Genomic DNA, 22,674 nt, shown 5'->3' with positions numbered 1-22,674 from the left:
TGATGGCAAACTACTGGGTTAGTTTGAAGGGGCATAAGGACTCCCATCACACAAAAGCAGTACTGCAGGAGTGTTGGGAGAATGGACGAAATTTAAGGGAAAACTTTGGGCGGACTGGAAATAAAATAGCTAAAGACTTATTTAATTTGAGGATAAGTCCTACGGTAGTTTTTCCAGTGACAGCTCCATAGAAAATGATGTGGCCTGAGGTAGACTGGTTTGTTCTAGAGGAAAAAAAAGGAAAGCAAAGGAGGAAATTAACTTGATAAGAGTTTTCAATAATCGAGTAGGAGAAGTATATAATGAATTCACACAGATTTATACAGATGGTGCAAAAAAACAGAAACAGAGGCAAGATTTGGGGTGGCAATACCAGGAAAAGGAATTGGAATAAATAGAAGAACATCGGATAAATTAGGGGTATATACTGAAGAAATGTTGATGGCAGATAATCTAGCGAAAAGGGCACTATTGAAAGATAATATAGAAATGCAAATTAATTTTAGCAAAGCAGAGGTTAAAAGCATAATATGGGAGAAAATAAATCAAATTTGGCAAGAAAGGTGGGATAGAGAGGAGAAAGGGAGATGGTTATATCAAATTCAAAGAAATGTTAAAGGAGATAGGGTGGGATGTGGGAACCGGAGAGAAGAAATAGTGATGACGAGGTTAAGTTGGGACATTGTACACTAAATAAAACCCTTAAGATGATAGGAAAACACCAGACAGGATTGTGTGAAGGATGTCAAGAAGAGGAAACAGTAAAGCATATAATCATTGCTTGTAGGAGATATGAAGTTCAGAGAGAGATGATGAGGAATAAACTGAGGGTGTTAGGGGAGCAGGAGTTCACGTTAAAAAGGTTACTGAACACGAAAGATAGGGCACAGATCAGAGTACTGATGAATTTGTTAAGAGAATCAGGGGTATTCAGTAGGATTTGAAGTAAAATTAGTAGAATGTGAGGGAGGAGTTACAAAAGGATTTTAGTAGTGTATAGAAAACAACCAGTTATTTTGGAGAATTAAAAGATTATTTTGGAGAATGTTTTTGCGTGTGTGTGTGTGTGTGTGTGTGTGTAAAATTGAGTGGGAAATAGAGGGTAAAGAAATTAGATTATAAACCTATTATCTGATCCACACTCCGGAGCAGAAGGGGGCGGTAATGCACCAATAAGCTGGATGCCAACCGCCGTAAAACAGGAAAGAAGAAGACGACCAGGGCCCTCATTTATCAACAGTGCGTAGAAAAGGTTCTATAGTTTGTCCTACGAATGAAATTTAGAATGTGTCTAAGTACAAGAAAATCTGTATTTATCAAATGTGTGCACGCAGTTCTTACGCACATGAGTAAGCAATCATTGTTGATAAATCCCATATGTACCATGCTCGTTCACGTTCACGGTCATTAGCATTCGGAAACGCCTCCAATGAACCATATATGGTGACAAAACTTCCCTTTAAAAATAACGTGATTGTATTTTTTCCTCACCGCAATAATGGCAAAGAGAGCACTCTGTGCTCTCGCTCTCTGCGGAGCGCATTGTTTGCCAAGTCTTCCAATAATGCAAGATAAGCCATTGCACAGAGACAAAATTTTTTCACATCTGTCTTTTATAGGGTTTTACACCAATTACACATCGTGTTTAAAACTAGACAAATTATAAATGGAATGTTTTATAATTAAAATTCCCATTAAAATTCCCATTAATCGATTGCTCGATTGCTCCTGTCTGCCTCGCTGCTCAGATTGGTTTGCATCTGTAACTCCATATAGCTTTGTTTTGAATCTCTTTTATTCATTGTTGCTTATTTTTTTATTTTATTTTTATTTTTTTTATTACCTTATATGTAATATTGCCTACCACACTAATCTGACGTTGCTAGCTTGTAATCTTTGAATCTAAATCGCTGTTACAACGCATTTGCATTTGCAGCGCTAGCTTGTTAACTTGTTAACAGTCTCTCGCGTGCTCCTTTTTCAACGCGTTCTTCAAACAGCTGTGGTAAGTCGGATCAGTCTACAAACACGGTGAGTCATGTCATCCTTTCCCAGCATTGCTACCTGTTCCATTTGCCACATGTTTACCGTAGCTCTCTCTGTCAGCGACGAGGGATTTACATGTCATAAATGTAGGGAAATAGTCAGGCTGACAGAGAGAATCTCAGAATTAGAGACACGCATCCAAACTTTAATCGAGGATAGTAAGAATGCAAGGGCTTCAGATCCTGTTTTGGATGCGACTAGCTTAGTGAACTCTGTACATTGTTCGGTTCCGGCTGTAGAGCCCGTGCAGCAGGGCACTTGGGTAACGGTGAGGTGGCCTAGCCGCGGAAAACACCACTCTTCCGTTCCAATAAGAACATCAAACAGGTTCTCCCCACTCAGTGACACACCCACTGAGAATCCTGTTGAAAGTGCCCTAGTTATTGGCGATTCTATTACATGGAACGTGAAAATAGAGACACCAGCCACCATAGTCACATGTTTGCCGGGAGCCAGAGCATCTGACATCAAAGCAAATTTAAAAGTGCTGGCTAATGCTAATCGTAAATACTCTAAGATTATTATTCACATCGGCACTAATGATGTTCGACTTCGCCAGTCGGAGATCACTAAAATTAACATTAAAGAGGTGTGTGAACTCGCAAGTACAATGTCAGGAGAAGTAATTTGCTCTGGCCCCCTTCCTGTTCGTCGGAGTGATGAGATAGTTAGCAGATTATCATCACTCAATGGCTGGCTGTCTAAGTGGTGTCCGCAAAATAATATAGGTTTCATAGACAATTGGAAACGTTTTTGGGGCAGACCTGACCTGTTGAAAAGAGATGGTATTCATCCCTCCCGGGATGGTGCTGCTCTTCTCTCTAGTAATATGGCACATAGTCTTAGAACTGAAACATGACAAACTGGGGCCCAAGTCAGGAAGCAGACAGACTGGCTAAACCGACCGTCTGCTAGCTGCCTCGCGTTACAGAAGTCAGAAAATTCAGATAACTCCCAACACATAGAAACTCTTACACCTAGATATTTTCAAATAGAGACTGTGTCTGTACCCCAAATTAGTAAAAACAAAAAACTTCCAAACTCATTTAATGGTAAAAATTTAATTGATGTTCAACAAATAAAAAATAGAGATAATAATGCTAAACAAATGATAAAACTCGGGTTGTTAAATATTAGATCCCTTTCTTCAAAATCACTTATTGTTAATGATATTATCAAAGATAATAATCTAGATGTGCTGTGTTTGACAGAAACTTGGCTAAAACCGGACGATTACATTACTTTAAATGAGTCTAGTCCTCAAGGTTATGATTATCGACACAATGACCGTCAGAAAGGCAAAGGGGGAGGTGTTGCTGTAATTTATAGTAATATTTACAGTATTAGTCAAAAGTCTTTCAAATATAATTCCTTCGAAGTAATGGTACTTTACGTAACATTATGTAGGTTGACATTTGTGCTGGCTACTGTATACAGGCCACCAGGACACCATACAGACTTTATCAAAGAATTTGCTGATTTTCTGTCGGAGTTAGTACTGGCTGCAGATAAAGTCCTTGTTGTTGGTGATTTTAATATCCATGTAGATAATAAGAAAGACGCATTAGGATTGGCATTTGCAGATATTCTAAACTCTATTGGTGTTAGACAACATGTGTCAGGACCCACTCATTGTCGTAATCATACTTTAGATCTAATATTGTCACATGGAATCGATATTGATGCTGTTGAAATTCTGCAGCAGAGTGACGACATCTCAGATCATTATCTAGTCTCGTGTATACTACATTTAGTCAAGGCGGCTAAACTGCCTCCATGCCATAAATATGGTAGAACCATCACTTCTACCACTAAAGATCGCTTTATAAATAATCTTCCTGATCAGTTTCATCGCCTTAGCATACCAGAAAGCTTAGAAGACCTCGATGTTGTAACAGAAACTATTGCCTCTGTCTTTTCCAGCACATTAGACTCAGTTGCTCCTTTGTGCTTAAAAAAGATTAAGGAAATTAATCCAATGCCATGGTACAATGAGCACACTCGGGCCCTAAAGTTAGCAGCCAGAAAAATGGAGCGCAACTGGAAGAAAACAAAACTAGAAGTATTTCGCATTTCGTGGAGAGAGAGAATGATTGAGTACAGAAAGGCCTTAAAATCTGCTAGATCTGCTTATTTTTCAAAACTTTTAGAAGAAAATAAACACAACCCTAGGTATTTATTTGATACAGTGGCTAAATTAACAAGAAATAAAGCTTCAACTTCTGATGTTTCCAAAGAGCACAGCAGTAATGACTTTATGAACTTCTTTACTTGCAAGATTGATAATATTAGAGAAAAAATTATAACCATGCAACCGTCTATTACAGTATCGCATCAGATAGTGCATTGTAGTGTCTCTGAGGAAAAATTCAATTCATTTACTGCTTTAGGAGAGGAAGAATTGTCCAAACTTGTTAAATCATCAAAATCAACAACATGTATGTTAGACCCTATACCGACTAAGCTACTGAAAGAAATGCTTCCAGAGGTTATAGATCCTCTTCTTAATATCGTCAAATCATCTTCATCACTAGGATACGTACCGAAAACTTTTAAGCTGGCTATTATTAAACCTCTTATTAAAAAACCACAACTTGATCCTAGAGAATTAGTCAATTACAGGCCGATCTCAAATCTCACTTTTCTGTCAAAAATACTAGAAAAGGTAGTATCATCACAACTATGTTCCTTTTTAGAAAGAAATAGTATCTGTGAGGATTTCCAGTCAGGATTTAGACCATACCATAGTACTGAGACTGCTCTCATTAGAGTTACTAATGATTTGCTCTTATCATCAGATCGTGGTTGTATCTCTCTATTAGTGTTACTGGATCTTAGTGCTGCATTTGACACTATTGATCACAATATTCTTTTAAATAGACTCGAAAATTATGTTGGCATTAGTGGAATTGCATTGTCATGGTTCAAATCATACTTATCTGACCGTTATCAGTCTGTAGTAGTAAACGAAGAGATGTCATATCGATCACAAGTTCAATATGGAGTACCGCAAGGCTCAGTACTAGGACCGTTGCTGTTCACTCTGTACATGCTACCCTTGGGAGATATCATTAGGAAGCATGGCGTTAGTTTTCACTGGTACGCTGATGATACTCAGCTCTATATTTCTTCGCGCCCTGACGAAACTTACCAATTCACAAAATTAACAGAATGCATAGCTGATATAAAAAAATTGGATGACCAGTAATTTCCTACTACTAAATTCAGAAAAAACAGAGATTCTAATTTTTGGACCAAAAACTTCTTCACGTAATAACCTAGAATATTGTCTAACACTTGATGGCTGCTCTGTTAAGTCTTCGTCGTCAGTTAGGAACCTGGGTGTGCTCTTTGATACCAATCTCTCATTTGAAGGCCATGTTTCTAGCATCTGTAAAACCGCATTCTTCCATCTTAAAAATATATCTAAACTACGACATATGCTCTCAATGAAAAATGCAGAACAGTTAGTTCATGCGTTCATGACCCCAAGGCTAGATTACTGTAACGCTCTACTGGGTGGTTGTTCTGCTCGCCTGAAAATGCGAATGTACAAAATGCAGCAGCTAGAGTTCTTACTAGAACCAGAAAGTATGACCATATTAGCCCAGTTCTGTCAACACTGCATTGGCTTCCTGTTAAACATCGTATAGATTTTAAAATCTTGCTAATTACTTACAAAGCACTAAATGGTTTAGCTCCCCAGTACCTGAGCGAGCTCCTAATTCATTATAGTCCTTCACGTCTATTGCGATCTCAGAATTCAGGCCAGCTGATAATACCTAGAATATCAAAATCAACTGCAGGTGGTAGATCCTTCTCCTATTTGGCACCTAAACTCTGGAACAATCTTCCTAGCATAGTTCGTGAAGCAGACACACTCTCAGTCAGTTTAAATCTAGACTAAAAACGCATCTCTTTAACCTGGCATACACATAACACATTACCAATTTATATTTTCAATTCCGTTAAAGGATTATTAGGCTGCATAAATTAGGTCAGCCGGAACCGGGAACACTTCCTATAACGCCTGATGTACTCGTTACATCAGAAGAAGAATGGCATCTACGCTAATATTAGTCTTTCTGGTTATCCCGAGGTTCACCGTAGTCAACCGGATCCGGGCCGTATCCAGGTGAGACCAAGGACCTGCACCTTGACACGACCACAATGCAGCCCTGACGTATCAGCAGAGATTGAGTCAACTAGGTCATCCACTGTGAGGGCCTCATCGACACGACAGCCACGACACAGTTCCTCAACAACCGTCCATACCGCCGTGATCCTCAATTGGATGGAACTGGAATAAATACTTTTAATGTTGCGATCCTATTGGACTTATGATAGCAACCTGAATTGTCACAAAGCACTGTTGGCCAGAGGAGAACCGGCCGCCCGACTAAGCCTGGTTTCTCCCAAGGTTTTTTTCTCCATTTTAACACCAATTTGCCACTTGTCTGCCACCTGATGTCACCTGATGGAGTTTGGGTTCCTTGCCGCTGTCGCCTCTGGCTTGCTTAGTTGGGGACACTTGACATTTGACTTGACATTTGATATTCAACAGTGCTTTGATCTGCCTGCATTGACACTATTCTTTAAGAGCTGCTGTGCAGCCAAATAATGTACCAGTTATCAATGTAAAGCTGCTTTGACACAATCTACATTGTAAAAAGCGCTATATAAATAAAGGTGACTTGACTAGCCCTCTTTATCATAATATTATCAAAAAGACTGAACCTTTTAACAGCATCATGACACTCATTGATATTTAAAGTACCAAATCTCAAGGATGTCATGAAAAGAAGAAAGCAAGCATAGAAAAACATCCAAGCCATATCACTTTTTGCCTTGCAAAAGCAAAACACTTCTCACATTACAGAGAATCTTTTTAAGGCGGTACCGTTTTGGTCTATCAAGCTCATCAAAGGTTGCTCATCAAAGGTTGCATAGCTACAGTACAGGACATCAGGAATAGTTTTAAATCTGGAAAGTACGATTCAATGCTGGGCTTGCGAAGCCCTTTTGTATTGTCAAGAAAAGCATTAATCTGCTGCAGTGAGTAAAGTTTAGTCCTACCTTCAGAAGTGCTCTCCGAGTCCATCGCGTCATTCTCATCATATATTTCCTCATCTTCCTTATCGAAATCCTCTGTCTGTAGCCTTAAATCCATCACTTCTTGTGAGACATTGTCTTCGCGACTCTGATCAATCGATTCATCGGTACTTATTTTAACATCACTTACTTTGGATTGTATTTGTTTCTCATTCCCCGGTAAATCGGCCTCATGCGCATCTTTTGCATTCACCTGCCCCGAACTAAACTCTGACTGCGTAATTGCAGGCCTGTCAATTTGGTCAACCGTTGCCTTGGCTATCTCCACAGGCACAGCACTACTGTTGGAATCAGCCGACAGGGATCTTCCCTCGTGCGCCTCATGCAAACTGCTCAGAGTTAAATCTGCTCCGGCCTGTGGAGATTGTAACGACACAGCGTCCACAATTAAATTGGAACCTCGCGCCCTCTCATTTTCCGCCCTCTCATTTTTCCGTTAACGCCATTATTCCCATTACAATTTGCGCAAGTCTGCCTGACGTGTCCAAATTCGCCATAAATAAAACATTTCATGGATTCTGAGCTAATAAAAATAGTGTAGTCCTTACCCTCGATAGTCAATTTCACAGAACAGGTTTAAGGGATCGCTCTGAGAATTAAGAATCATGAAAACCTTGCGCCGAAAAGACATTACATGTTTGAGTTCGGGATTTTTACATCCGAGCGTAATCATCTTAATGGGACTCAATAATTTACCATATCTCAGAAGTATTTCCTCCAATTTGTCATTTTTAACAAATGGAGGAACACTTGACAAGACAATCTTCTTTGATGGGCTCGACAGAGGCAAAATCGGCACAAACATTTCATTAATCATTAGTCCGCTCTCTATTAAATCATTAACCATTTGGCTTTGACTCAAGAAAATAACTATCGCTTTGTTCATGCGAGAAGCAGATCTGATATTTACGCCGCCGACAGCAGCACTCACGGCCACTAAACAATCCTCTACTGAAACAGACGCGTCAGGCATACATTTGCAGCCATGTTTAAGAGTCAGCTGTGAGAAATCACCCACATTTGTCCCCATTTTCCCCACTTGCTGACCAAAGTCAGCCAAAAAACTACTACTTTACCAAACACAATTCGAGAAAAGTTCGGACTGCATTCGGACTGCATTCTGCACTCATTTGAAATTGACCTATGACTTCCTATTAGGGCTGCAACTAACGATTATTTTAATAATCGATTAGTTGGCCGATTATTTTTTTATTATTTTTTATTTTTTTATTTATTTATTTTTATTTTTCCGATTAATCGGATAAAAATCCTAATTTTATTTATTTTATTTTATTGACAAAAAACACAGTATTGCACATCCTGCCCAATGTACTTCAAACAAATGTGCCAATCGAATGCTATGAAAACATACAGTGCTTAATTTATTAGACTACATGTCATAATAAAGAGAGAACACAACCATTTTAGGAACCTATCAAAAACTTGTTTAAAGCTAAAAATGGTATTGCCATTTATTAGGAAAATAACAAACTGAAAGAACTAAATAGTTTCTAAATAATATTCACACATAATAAAAAAAAATAAATAAAAAAAAATTAACAGTCTCTGTTCTTATTGACTGTAATTGGGCATCTGGAGAAAAACAAAACAACTATGAAGTGTTTTACTTTTTCCTGCCTTTCTTGTAAAACAGTTAAATTAAAAAAATAATGGATAACAACAATAAATATGTTGTAGCTTTAAAAATACTGCTGTAACTAAAGAGCTTACTGGTGGATTAACCATTACACAAACATGAAAAATGATTTTAGCACCAATGCCGATAGTTTAGGACAGCTGTGGCACAAACCATACGTTGGGTATCAGATGTCTAATAACTTTAGCACTGTATATTGTGAATATAGTTTAAATCTCTACTCTACATCAAAAATGAAGATAGTAAAAAAGATAATAAAGAAAAACACAAACTCAGTGTTAAGCAACAGGCAAGAGTTTTGCAGGAACACACACATTCACTTCGGACACAATCACCTCTTCCTGTTATTTCTTTATCCTGTAAATAGGCTATAAGAAACGTCTTACATTTACATTCGATTACATGTTGTTATCCCTTTACAGTTACTACTCCCATAAAATACTTATTACATGTTGATTTTTAAATCTAAATTTAACTTTAAACAACAGATATTTCAGCAAAATGAATATTTTTGCACTGAATATCAATTGTCTCCCTCTCTCCCGCGTTCCGTCTGACTGATGCGGGTGCACACGCCGGCGCTCATTCAGTAAAGATTGAAGTTTAACGCAGACTGTCAGACTGAGCCTTTGTGCAAAACGGAAATGTTCACGTGAATTAGTAACATTTACAGATAAGGATATAGACGTAGAATAAACATTTTGCGCTGAGGACGCACATGCATCTGTCAAAGCGCCTGACAGGGCAATGCCATTACGCTAATGAATTAGCTTTAAGCTTAAAATAAAGAGTTCTCATGTTTTAGGCAGTTTTGATCACGTACCTTTCCCACAGCTGCTCAATCTGTTTCCTTCACTATTTTTAGATGCATTTTGTCCATAGAAATGGGATATTCAGTGCTGTAATTTGACGCGACTGGCGGAAGTCTTGCGTGCGCAGTGGGCAGACCCAACTATTCAATAATGAGAACCATTGTCGATGATTTCCATTATTGATTATTATCGGTTTTATCGAATAGTTGTTGCAGCCCTACTTCCTATGACATACAAATAACAGAGGAATAGAAAATGCTGGAAAGAGAAACCAGGGTGGAGAAGACGGAGGGAGCAGAGCCGAACAGGGGGAGCCAGGCAGGGACCCAGACCACGGCCAGGATGAAGGCCCACGGTTGAGTCGAAGGGGGGAGCAGCCCCAGGTCAGCAGACCCAGGGGGACGACAGACGAAGACCCAGGCGGAGATAAAGAGTCAAAGATACTACGCAACACAGATGGATCTGGAGACCAAGGCAGAGTCACAGTGACGAGCATCCGAGTTGGAGACAGGGTGGCAGAGGACTGAGGCAGAGTCAGTGGGACTGAGGACCAAGGTGGAACTGGAGAGAAGGCAGAGCCTGACAGAGCCGAAGAGGTGGAGGGAACAAGCGCAAATGAAGGCCCAGAAAAACCGTGGTGCAGGCAGAGCTACAACTGACTAAAGTGGAGCCATTGAGATGAGGAAGCCCAGTGGAGCCATATGTAAAAATAAAACCTAAATTATGACTCAAGTCTCTTAACAGAGCAAGAATTCCAAATAGCCTTAAACATTCAATAAACATATGAAATACTGTTTCTGGAAGACCACAAAACAAACACTCTTCTCCTTGCAAAGGATTTAGATGAACTTTATAACAGTTTGTTACTAAAATCCAATGAGAAATGCGCCATTGCAAATCCCCACTTCTTTTTTCAATTGGTTTCTTATACAGTGACCTCCAACATCCTTTTGGAGAGGCACCTGATTCAAGAAAATTAGTCCATTTGGTCTCTGGAAGGTCTTTCAGTGCTCTTAAATTTAGATATTTGACACAAACTAGATAAAGTGACTTCTTAGATATAGTGTCAAAGAGACCAAGTTCAGGTGTTATAAACGAAAGTAATCTTCCATCAACCTCCTGCCAATCTCCTACATTTACATCCACAGTGATGCTGGGGAATACATTCTTAACTATCTCTGTTTGCAATGGTATTGCAGGAAAAGACTCCTGAATCTCAGATAATAATTTTTCAACAGTCCGAACAGAATGGATACCAATCTTCATGGCCAGATTTTCTGCAGAAATCGGTCCATTGACCTAAGATGACAGATTTTACATATTCATGCTTTCACCATGCTTGTGCAGACACCTCTAGATTTTAAAATCACACTAGATAGAAGAGGATTACAAAGTAAAGGTTCTTTAAGAACCCACTCTTGGGATATCTCAGACTGCTCTCGTTTAACAATAAATATTTGCCATGCATTTAATACTGATGCATAAAAAGAAGAGAGTCCATTAAAATCCACTTCCTTCAAATTCATCAAAAAGAGGTGTCTATCCAAGTCCGCCCCACTCTATTTCAAAAAGCACAAGCTATTTCTGTCCAATTCTGAGACTGATGATACAGGAGTCTTTGTGCAGTCTGCAGTCTAAAAGCAGCTACTTTGGACTTAATGTCCATAAGGCCTTGGCCTCCTTCACTTAACTGCAGATACAATACTGACTCTCTTAGCCAATGTTGTCCATCCCAGAAAAAATTAACAAACACTTTTTGAATAGGACATGGAAGCAGCAAGATTATTTATGACCAGCATTCTTCCTCTATAAAATAGTTGATGTAAAATCCAGTTAAATTTTAATAATCTATTGCAAATTTTATCTTTAACACTTTCCCAGTTTTTCCTTTGATAGACTTCTGAACCTAAAAAAATGCCTAAAAACTTAAAACCATCTTTTTCCCACTTTACATTTCCAGGTATAACAAGTAAAGGCATTTTTCTTTTATCATTGCACCAAAATGCTTCTGTTTTACTCCAGTTCAGTTTTGCAGATGATGCTCTCTCATATGAAGAAATACTGTAATTAACAATATCAATATCTCTTTGATCTTTCACAATTACAGTAATATCATCTGCATATGCTGTTAACTTAAACGCACTGCAATTACCATCAACCTTTATATCAGACAGATCTTTTCTTAATAAACACAGGAGTGGCTCCACTGCTAAAGCATATAACTGACCAGACAGTGGGCATCCTTGTCATATACCTTTAAGTAATCTTATTGGTTTGCTTAACCCACCACCTATTTTTAGAATACAAGAGGCATTCATGTATAAGAGTTGATCATTATAAGAGTTGATCCAAGAAATAAAAACATCTCCAAACCCAAAAGCACTCATTGTTTCAAACAGGAAACCATGGTCAACTCTATCAAATGCTTTTTCCTGATCCAGGAACAGAAAGCCAAAATTCACTTCATATAGTTTAGAGTAATCCACAATGTCTCTAATCATAAAAATGTTATCATATAATGTTCTTTCTGGAATGCAGTAAGATTGATCTTGATGTATTAAATCTCCCAGTACAGATTTCAGCCTATTTGCCAAAACTTTAGCCATTAGCTTATAATCCGTTGTTAAAATTGACACAGGCCTCCAGTTTTTAAGAACACTCAAGTCACCCTTTTTTTGGTAATAGTGTTAATACTGCCCTTTGGCAACTTGTGGGATGGCGTTTTTCTTTAAAACACTCTTGGACCACCTCATAAAAGTCTTTTCCAATGTATTTCCACACAGCTTTATAAAAGTCCACTGATAGTCCATCAATTCCAGGTGCTCTACCCAGTTTCATCTATTTAACGGCATCAGTTAACACCTCAAACGAAAATGAACTGTCCAAATTCTTACTCTGTGTTTTAGTAAGAGTAGGCAGCTGTTGCAACAGCTGTGAAGCACATTCAGTATCAGTTTCTTCTTTTCTATACAAGTCTGAATAAAAGTCCACTGCAATCTTTCTCATTTGTCTTACATCAGAAGTCTTTTGTCCATCAAGTGTTGTCAAACAATACATTTCATTTTGTTGTTTTGACACTTTTTCTAAATTAAAAAAATAAGCAGTGGGAGCATCCATCTCATGTACAGACATAAAACGAGATCTTATCAGGGCACCTTTAGCCCACACTTGCAACAAATATTCTAGATCTTGTTTCTTTTCACATAAAATGCCAGCTGAAGATGAATTAGAATTGTGAATCATACCAGATGTAATGTGTAAAATCTCTTGTTCTATTTCAGAATTTTTTTGTTTTGTTTTTCTTGTTGCAAAACACTTATACTGCTGTTACGTCCATAGGGACATAAGTTACTCTTTCTTTTGTATGATGTAACTTGCCATCGTGTTTCCTGTGTATATGTGTATACTGTGTTCCTGTCTCTCTTGCTCCTCCTGTTTTCTCTGCTTGACAAGCTAATGACTGCCACCTGACTCCTGCTTGAGATCGTTAGCTGGAGTATAAAGGAACCTGCAGAGTGGCAGTCCAGTGAGAGAGGCTGAGGTGTTCTGTCCATGCAACTGCCATATAGCAGTGTTTCAGCTATTGTTGTAACTGCCTAAGTAGCAGAGTGTTTCAGCTATTGTGTAACTGCCTGAGTGGAAAACTTTTGTAGGGAGGTGGATGCCATTTATTTTTGAAATTACTTTTTCTCCTGTGTTTGAGATAGAGAGGGAGCCAGGGAAGTGTCTCTGTATTTTATTTCAATTTCTTTTGATATGTCAGTTACTTCTTAAAACCCTAGTCAGGGGGAACATTTTGTTTATTGTTTTGGCCTTTTTCCCCTCCTGAAGCATTAACTTCAGTATCTTCCACATTCTGTTAAATAAAATACCTTTGGTTTATTTGCTTAACTGGTGTGCTGAGTTTTTTTTTTTTTTGTGTACTGGGACTTGGAGACGGCAGTTCTCTCAGCCTCTCCCCTCTATTTTGTTACACCCCTTTTTACCCCTAGTCTTTTCAGAGGGACTCGTAACACTGCTAACAAAAAAAATTGTATTTGTGTCTTTCCTATTTCCCACCACTGTATCAAATTATCAAATTCATTTTTCTTACAACCCCATTCATTCCAAAACGATTCAAATTTCTCATAAAAATCTTTTTTAGACTAAAGTCTAGAATGTACATTTCCTGAAGAAAATGTGAATGGTGCTTGCAGTGGCAAAATTCGTCACTCAGTTGTTAGGGTGTTGCTAGGCGGTTGCTAGGGTGTTCTGGGTGGTTGCTAGGCGGTTGCTATGGTAAACTGGTTGGTTGCTAGGGAGTTGCTAAGGTACTTGGGGTGGTTGCTAGGGTGTTCTGGGTGGTTGTTAGGTGGTTGCTATGCTAACCTGGGTGGTTGCTAGGCAGTTGCTATGGTAACCGGGGTGGTTGCTATGATGTTACTAGGTGGTTGGTAGTTGTCACAGATGGTTACTATGTAGTTTTTATAGAGTTATTAGCATGTTCTTAGCCCATTTTAGCACTTAGCTAATCACTATTAGCATATAGCTATTCACTGCTAGTATGTCTAGCATGTTGGAAGTTCAGTTCAGCATGAGACAAAAGAGCCAAGCGCCATGTCTCTACGATGTTCTAATGCAGAGATATAGGTCTTGCAAAACAGTTGCTAGGGTACTCTGTTTGGTTGCTAGGGAGTAGCTTGGCAGCTACCAATGATGATACTTCAAAGGCTGCTTGCCAATATAATCCAACCCCCATGCTTCTATGTCTTTCAGATGTTAAGATATCCCTCTTTGGATTTAGGTTGCTAGGTAGCTCTTAATGGTTGCTAGGGTGTGGCTATGAAGTGTTGAAGGTGATTTGTTATTGGCAGTTTGCTGCCCCGAGTCAAACGAGCCCACCCTCATGTTCCTATGACACTTCTATCCAAATACAGGTGCTGGTCATATAATTAGAATATCATCAAAAATTTGATTTATTTCACTAATTCCATTCAAAAAGTGAAACTTGTATATTATATTCATTCATTACACACAGACTGATATATTTCAAATGTTTCTTTCTTTTAATTTTGATGATTATAACTGACAACTAAGGAAAATCCCAAATTCAGTATCTCAGAAAATTAGAATATTGTGAAAAGGTTCAATATTGAACACTCTAATCAGCTAATTAACTCAAAACACCTGCAAAGGCCTTTAAATGGTCTCTCAGTCTAGTTCTGTAGGCTACACAATCATGGGGAAGACTGCTGACTTGACAGTTGTCCAAAAGACGACCATTGACACCTTGCACAAGGAGGGCAAGACACAAAAGGTCATTGCAAAAGAGGCTGGCTGTTCACAGAGCTCTGTGTCCAAGCACATTAATAGAGAGGTGAAGGGAAGGAAAAGATGTGGTAGAAAAAAAGTGTACAAGCAATAGGGATAACCGCACCCTGGAGAGGATTGTGAAACAAAACCCATTCAAAAATGTGGGGGAGATTCACAAAGAGTGGACTGCAGCTGGAGTCAGTGCTTCAAGAACCACTACGCACAGACGTATGCAAGACATGGGTTTCAGCTGTCGCATTTCTTGTGTCAAGCCACTCTTGAACAACAGACAGCGTCAGAAGCGTCTCGCCTGGGCTAAAGACAAAAAGGACTGGACTGCTGCTGAGTGGTCCAAAGTTATGATCTCTGATGAAAGTAAATTTTGCATTTCTTTTGGAAATCAGGGTCCCAGAGTCTGGAGGAAGAGAGGAGAGGCACACAATCCACGTTGCTTGAGGTCCAGTGTAAAGTTTCCACAGTCAGTGATGGTTTGGGGTGCCATGTCATCTGCTGGTGTTGGTCCATTGTGTTTTCTGAGGTCCAAGGTCAACGCAGCTGTATACCAGGAAGTTTTAGAGCACTTCATGCTTCCTGCTGCTGACCAACTTTATGGAGATGCAGATTTCATTTTCCAACAGGACTTGGCACCTGCACACAGTGCCAAAGCTACCAGTAGCTGGTTTAAGGACCATGGTATCCCTGTTCTTAATTGGCCAGCAAACTCGCCTGACCTTAACCCCATAGAAAATCTATGGGATATTGTGAAGAGGAAGATGCGATATGCCAGACCCAACAATGCAGAAGAGCTGAAGGCCACTATCAGAGCAACCTGGGCTCTTATAACACCTGAGCAGTGCCACAGACTGATCGACTCCATGCCACGCCACATTGCTGCAGTAATTCAGGCAAAAGGAGCCCCAACTAAGTATTGAGTGCTGTACATGCTCATACTTTTCATGTTCATACTTTTCAGTTGGCCAAGATTTCTAAAAATCCTTTCTTTGTATTGGTCTTAAGTAATATTCTAATTTTCTGAGATACTGAATTTGGGATTTTCCTTAATTGTCAGTTATAATCATCTCAAATGAAAAGAAATAAACATTTGAAATATATCAGTCTGTGTGTAATGAAGGAATATAATATACAAGTTTCACTTTTTGAATGGAATTAGTGAAATAAATCAACTTTTTGATGATATTCTAATTATATGACCAGCACCTGTATGTTCCATTGATCTTTTTCAATGGAAGTCTATGGAACTTGTTGCTATGGTGCTCTATATGGTTGCTAGGGCGTGGCTTGATAGCTTCACAATGATCCTGAGAGACTGATTGGTTGCCTGATTAAAATGAGCCCACCCCCTTGTCTCTATGACATTGTGATCCAGAGTTATGTTCAATACAAAATCCCTATGTAATTTCCCATAGTAGGAAAAACACTGTTTCATGGGCACGGCTTCACCATATTATGTCTATGGGGCAACTTTGGGCAGCTCTTGCACCCCAGGTGTACAACTTACACCCCATTTTGAGATATGGTCTGACAGAGACTGTCAGCCTCTTCAAACGTGGTAACACACGTTTCTACGAAATTCTTGTTAGGAGCTATGACTCGTCAAAGTTCGTCACAATGTTAAGTCTGTGGGATTTTTCGGCTACTTTTTCACCCGCCGGGCAAACATCGTACACCCTATCGCTTATAAAAGTCATAGCACACCATTCCTCTGCGGGGGGCTCAGGCGTCGTCGATCGCGGTGATGACGTGCTGGGCTCTGGGTCTGGCCGGGTTCTGGATCGGGACTGCACGCATTCCAGACACCTTAATACGGCTTCCCTCCAATCAAGTTCGGTGGTGTCTGGAAGGTGGGTGACGTTGTGGAAGTTGGCCCCGATCCAGAACAGGGTGTTAAGGGCGTCATCCTCCAGAACGCTGTTGCTGGCCAAAAAACAGAAGTTAGTCACATATGAAAAAAAATCGTGGCTCTCCTGGGCCACGGAGATGAACATTGCCCGTTCATCAAGGTAGGGCGGTCTGTTCATCTGTCACACTGGTTGCAGGAAGGGAAACACAAACGAAGAGAAGTAATCCAAAAGTACTGGTTTAATGAATAATCCAACAGGAAGACAGGCAGTCGGGTGCAACACAACATAATCGGACGGCGAACGGACAAAGACTGAGTGAACGGGAGGAACTTAAGTATCAAACTTAACAGGGGTAATTAATGGAACACAGGTGATACAAATGAATTAATGATGACGGTAACAGATGATGGCGGGAAACTGAACAAAGGAACATGTGACAAATGAAAACAAACTGAAAGTCCTTAAACTGAAACTAAACAGATTGTGACACATACAACAATACAATAGCATTTTATTATTCAGATAAATATTTAAATTATTATTATCATAATTAGATATCTTTGCAACAAACACAGAAGACAAGCATTATTTCTGCCATCTGTAACCCAAATATCATTGCATGTACTTTGCTTTGTATAATAATAATAATAATGTATACAGCTACATTTGAAAGAAGAAAGAGAGAAAAATCTTTACATGTGCTCATGCTCATAACCGCTGAACATCTGAACACAATCAATTTTCAAATGCACATTGACGGATATTCTTCCGTCTGTTCTCCAAAACGTAATCAAATGAACACTATATTGCCAAAAGTTTTGGGACGCCTGCCTTTATGTGCACATGAACTTTAATGACATCCCATTCTTAATCCGTAGGGTTTAATATGGAGTTGGCCCACCCTTTAAAGCTATAACAACCTCAACTCTTCTGGGAAGGCTTTCCACAAGGTTTCGGAGTGTGTTTATGGGAATTTTTGAGCATTCTTCTAGAAGCGCATTTGTGAGGTCAGGCAGTGATGTTGGTGAGAAGGCCTGGCTCGCAGTCTCTGCTCTAATTCATCCCAAAGGTGTTCTATCGGGTTGAGGTCAGGACTCTGTGCAGGTCAGTCAAGTTCCTCCACACCAAACTCGCTCATCCATGTCTTTATGGACCTTGCTTTGTGCACTGGTGCGCAGTCATGTTGGAACAGGAAGGGGCCATCCCCAAACTGTTCCCACAAAGTTGGGAGCATGAAATTGTCCAAAATGTCTTGGTATGCTGAAAATAAGAACTAAGGGGCCAAGCCCAACCCCTGAAAAACAACCCCACACCATAATCCCTCCTCCACTAAATTTTACACTTGGCACAATGCAGTCAGGCATTGTACCGTTCTCCTGGCAACCGCCAAACCCAGACTCGTTCATCGGATTGCCAGACAGAGAAGCGTGATTCGTCACTTCAGAGAACATGTCTCCACTACTCTAGAGTCCAGTGGCGGCGTGCTTTACACCACTGCATCTGACGCTTTGCATTGCACTTGTTGATGTAAGGCTTGGATGCAGCTGCTCGGCCATGGAAACCCATTCCATAAAGCTCTCTACGCACTGTTCTTGAGCTAATCTGAAGGCCACTTGAAGTTTGGAGGTCTGTAGCTATTGACTCTGCAGAAAGTTGGCGACTTCTGCGCACTGTGCGCCTCAGCATGCGCTGACCCCGCTCTGTGATTTTACGTGGCCTACCACTTCGTGGCTGAGTTGCTGTTGTTCCCAACTGCTTCCACTTTGTTATGATACCACTAACAGTTGACCGTGGAATATTTAGTAGTGAGGAAATTTCACGAATGGACTTATTGCACAGGTGGCAACCTATCACGGTACCATGCTTGAATTCACTGAGCTTCTGAGAGCGACCCGTTCTTTCACAAATGTCTATGCAAATACGTTAATTTTCAAGACGAACAGTTCGCCGGCACCGCCACTGCAAATAGTAGCCTACCCACAAATTACTGTGAGACGGCAGGTATTAATTTCATACTCTCTGAACAATGGTAGCTTATTTGATGTATAAATTAAGATATATGTCCAAAAAATCGGTAAAGAAATACTTTGTAGTGGTGTTATCGTGGCGTAATAATCTGTTTGGTTGTAAAATGTAGGCTATTGGCTGTATGAATTGAAATCAAATGAAATCAATACCTGTGGAACAGACATCATACACAGTTCAACTAATAAAGATCTTCATTGCTGGCAAACAATAGAATGGATTTGCATATTTGCTTTTAATGGACTGTAGGTCCACTGCCACTTCATCCAACGCTCCAAGTGAGAAACGGCTTCAGACGATTCAGTGCATGCAGGGAACTGAACAAATCATTCAAACTGATTCGCGAACCAATTTGGACAGTTTTGCCAACTTGTTTGATCAACCCTTTGAACAGAATCGACTCAAAAAATTGATTAATTTGTGAATGGGGAATCGTTCATTAAAAAAAAAAAAGTACAGTATTGCATTAAAATAAAGTAATGAGAGGAACGTCGCCCAACGTAACAAAGTAAAAGTACAGATTTTTCATTAGAAATGTACTCAAGTTAAAGTAAAAGTACCAACATTTAAATCTACTCTTAAAAGTACAAATTTTCCAAAAAAACACTCAAGTTAATGTAACGAAGTAAATGTACTTTGTAAATGTACTTCATTACTACCCACCTCTGGGTGTATACGACTTTCTTCTTTTAGTCAAACACAATCAAAGTTATATTTTAAAATATTCGGGCTCTTCCAGACTTTATAATGGGAGTGAATAGTCACTGAGATTTTGAAGCCCAAAAAAGCACATCAGTCCATCATGAAAGTAATCCATACGGCTCCTTGGGGTTAATAAAGGCCTTCTAAAGTGATGCGATGCATGTTTGCAAGAAAAAATATCCATATTTATAACTTTATAGACTATAATTACTAACTTCCGGTAACTTCCATGAGAGAGTCGAATTCAGGCGTATGAGAATGTAAGAGTAGCGTAAGCTTGGGTGAGAGTAGACGCCTCTCACGGTTCAAACAAATAGCGCTGGACAGCAAACTCAAGCTTCTCTGACATTTCTCTTTAAAAATTCTCATTTTAGACTAATTCTTCTCTATCCTCTGCGCTTCCACGTTCATCAATACATCATGTGATTCTAGTTTATAAAGTTATAAATATGGATATTTTTCTTACAACACACATTGTTTCGCTTTAGAAGGCCTTTATTAACCCCCCTGGAATCATATGGATTACTTTTATGATAGATGGATTTGCTTTTTTGGGCTTCTAAATCTCGGTTACTATTCACTCCCATTATAAAGCTTAGAAGAACCAGAATATTTTTAATATAACTCTGATTGTGTGTGACTGAAATAAGAAAGTCATATACACCTAGGATGGCTTGAGGGTGAGTAAATTATGGAATAATTTCTATTTTTGGATGAACTAACCCTTTAAAAAGCTACACATCACAGGACTAAATAAAATTTTAAAATATATCCAAATAGAAAACAATTATTTTTATTTTTATTAACAGACATTGTAATAATAATTTTCAATCTTACTGTTTTTACTGCATTTTGTATAAAATAAATGTAGACTTGGTGAGCATAAGAGACTTCTGTCAAAAAAAATAAAAAAAATAAATAAATAAAAATACTGACTCCATACTTTTGAACGGTAGTGTATATCTCAATACTGTCTGATTAAATCCTAAAAACAAGTATATGCTTTCTTACCATTAATGAAAATGCATATTTTAATCTGTATTAGAAAATTGCAGGCAATGTTCAGTGGAGATTTAACCTGACTTTGGTGCCCCAGGTGACATATTTGTGGTACAGTGGGACAAAGTGAGGCTGAAGGATCGAGAGACTGAAGGAGCTTTCACCTTCCAGACTGTTCTCTATGGTAACGGGACCATTGTCTTCAGCTACAAAGATGTGAGTCACCCTCAGCTGTTTCATTTGACTCAGTTCAACCAAGATAAATTAAACACACACAAACACTACTGCATATCAAATTTACAAAAGAAGAACAAACATGGTTTAGATAGTGTCCAGCTTCCTTCTTTTGGCTTTTCATAACAGGTTCCTTTGCCTGTGGAGAAAATCAACTCCACTGAGCATCCAGTAAAAGTGGGACTGTCTGATGCCTTCATGGCCCTTCTGTCTTCTTTACAGTCTCCAGGTCAGTTTAAAACTGTTAATGAATTTAATTTATGGTAGTAGTCATTATGATGCACCATATGACAAAATGATTGATGGTGACCTTTGACCTGCCATGCCCACACACGGACCACACACGTCAAGCCCACTTACGTCGCACCCACCTATGTCACGTTTACCTTTGACATTGGGTTATCCTCCGGGGATTCAATATGGCCTATGACCTCATCATATTTGGAATAGCGATGTTAGCCTTTGGCCCTTGGGTATTTTCTGGGTGATCAAATTGAAGATGGATTGTTTTTTATCTTTGACACTGCATATTTGAAGGGTTGAGGGTCATTTTTGAAGTCTGATTTCGGGTCGCATCTGCTGAGCTACATGTGCAAGAATCTGCATTCCATCTCTATGAGCAAGTGACAAAAATAAGTTTCTAATGAAGAAACAGTCACATCAAAATAACAAAAGAATAAGCATGGTTTATTTTGTGAACCACAATATGATCTCTCTCTCTCTCTCACACTCACACACACACACACACACGTGCACACGCACACACACGCACACACACTCACACGCACACACACTCACACAAGTTTGTTTTGCTATCTTAGTGAGGACATTCCATAGGCGTAATGGTTTTTATACTGTACAAACTGTACATTCTATCCCCCTACACTACTCCTACCCCTAAACCTACCCATCACAGAAAACATTCTTCATTTTTACATTTTTAATAAAACATTGTTTAGTATGTTTTTAAAGCAATTTTAAATATGAGGACTCATGAAATGTCCTCATATTTCATGTTTACGTCGTAATGCAGTGTAATACCCATGTCATTATACAAATTTGTGTCCTCAAAGCACAAAAACGCACACACACACACACACACACACACCATTTCAAATGTGTGAAAAAATCATTCTCTTCTTTTAAAAGATTATAAGTGAAATTTATAAATAAAATGTATAATTGTATATAACATGGTATAAAATTAAGTGTGCTACTAAAGCACTGTTAAACGTTTATTAAAGTTTAGCTATCAATAAAAACAACTCTTGAAAAGAGCGTCTTACTTATTGATGTCCATAACATGAATGAATTGGTTTACAAATGCTATTAGTTTATGCTGAAATATAAAATCTCTGGCCACACACACCATTTCAAATGTGTGAAAAAATCATTCTCTTCTTTTAAAAGATTATAAGTGAAATTTATAAATAAAATGTATAATTGTATATAACATGGTATAAAATTAAGTGTGCTACTAAAGCACTGTTAAACGTTTATTAAAGTTTAGCTATCAATAAAAACAACTCTTGAAAAGAGCGTCTTACTTATTGATGTCCATAACATGAATGAATTGGTTTACAAATGCTATTAGTTTATGCTGAAATATAAAATCTCTGGCTCTATGTCTCTCCAAGAGAGCTTTTCAAACCAAGGTGTGGGGCAGGGAACGATCAGTGGACACTTCCACATGTGGGCTTTCCATAGACATTATTTTTGTAGTGTAACTGTATATTCTAGCCCATACACAAAAAAACACAACCCTCACAGAAAACTTTCTGCATTTTTACATTAAAAAAATAAATAAATAATTTTGTCCACACAACGTTAGGGAATACCTGAACCACACACACACACACACACACACACACACACACACACACACAATTGGTTCTATAAAAGGAATTCATCTCTATTTTAAATTAAATGATTA

At 38.8% G+C, this 22,674-nt stretch overlaps 1 protein-coding gene across 1 annotated transcript in view; it reads left to right on the top strand.

Annotated features, from left to right (window-relative positions):
* Nucleotides 1-22,674, top strand: part of plxdc1 (plexin domain containing 1) — a 238,748-nt gene that overhangs the window by 98,727 nt on the left and 117,347 nt on the right. The window contains exons 4-5 of the mRNA XM_051915699.1: nt 20,605-20,723; nt 20,871-20,970. Coding sequence (XP_051771659.1) covers nt 20,605-20,723; nt 20,871-20,970 — 219 coding nt within the window. The remainder of the gene's footprint in view (nt 1-20,604; nt 20,724-20,870; nt 20,971-22,674) is intronic.

Source organism: Ctenopharyngodon idella, chromosome 12 (assembly GCF_019924925.1).
Source record: "Ctenopharyngodon idella isolate HZGC_01 chromosome 12, HZGC01, whole genome shotgun sequence".
Taxonomy (NCBI): domain Eukaryota; kingdom Metazoa; phylum Chordata; class Actinopteri; order Cypriniformes; family Xenocyprididae; genus Ctenopharyngodon; species Ctenopharyngodon idella.
The sequence above is the reverse complement of the archived record's forward strand: the minus strand, read 5'-3'. Positions and strand labels throughout refer to the sequence as shown.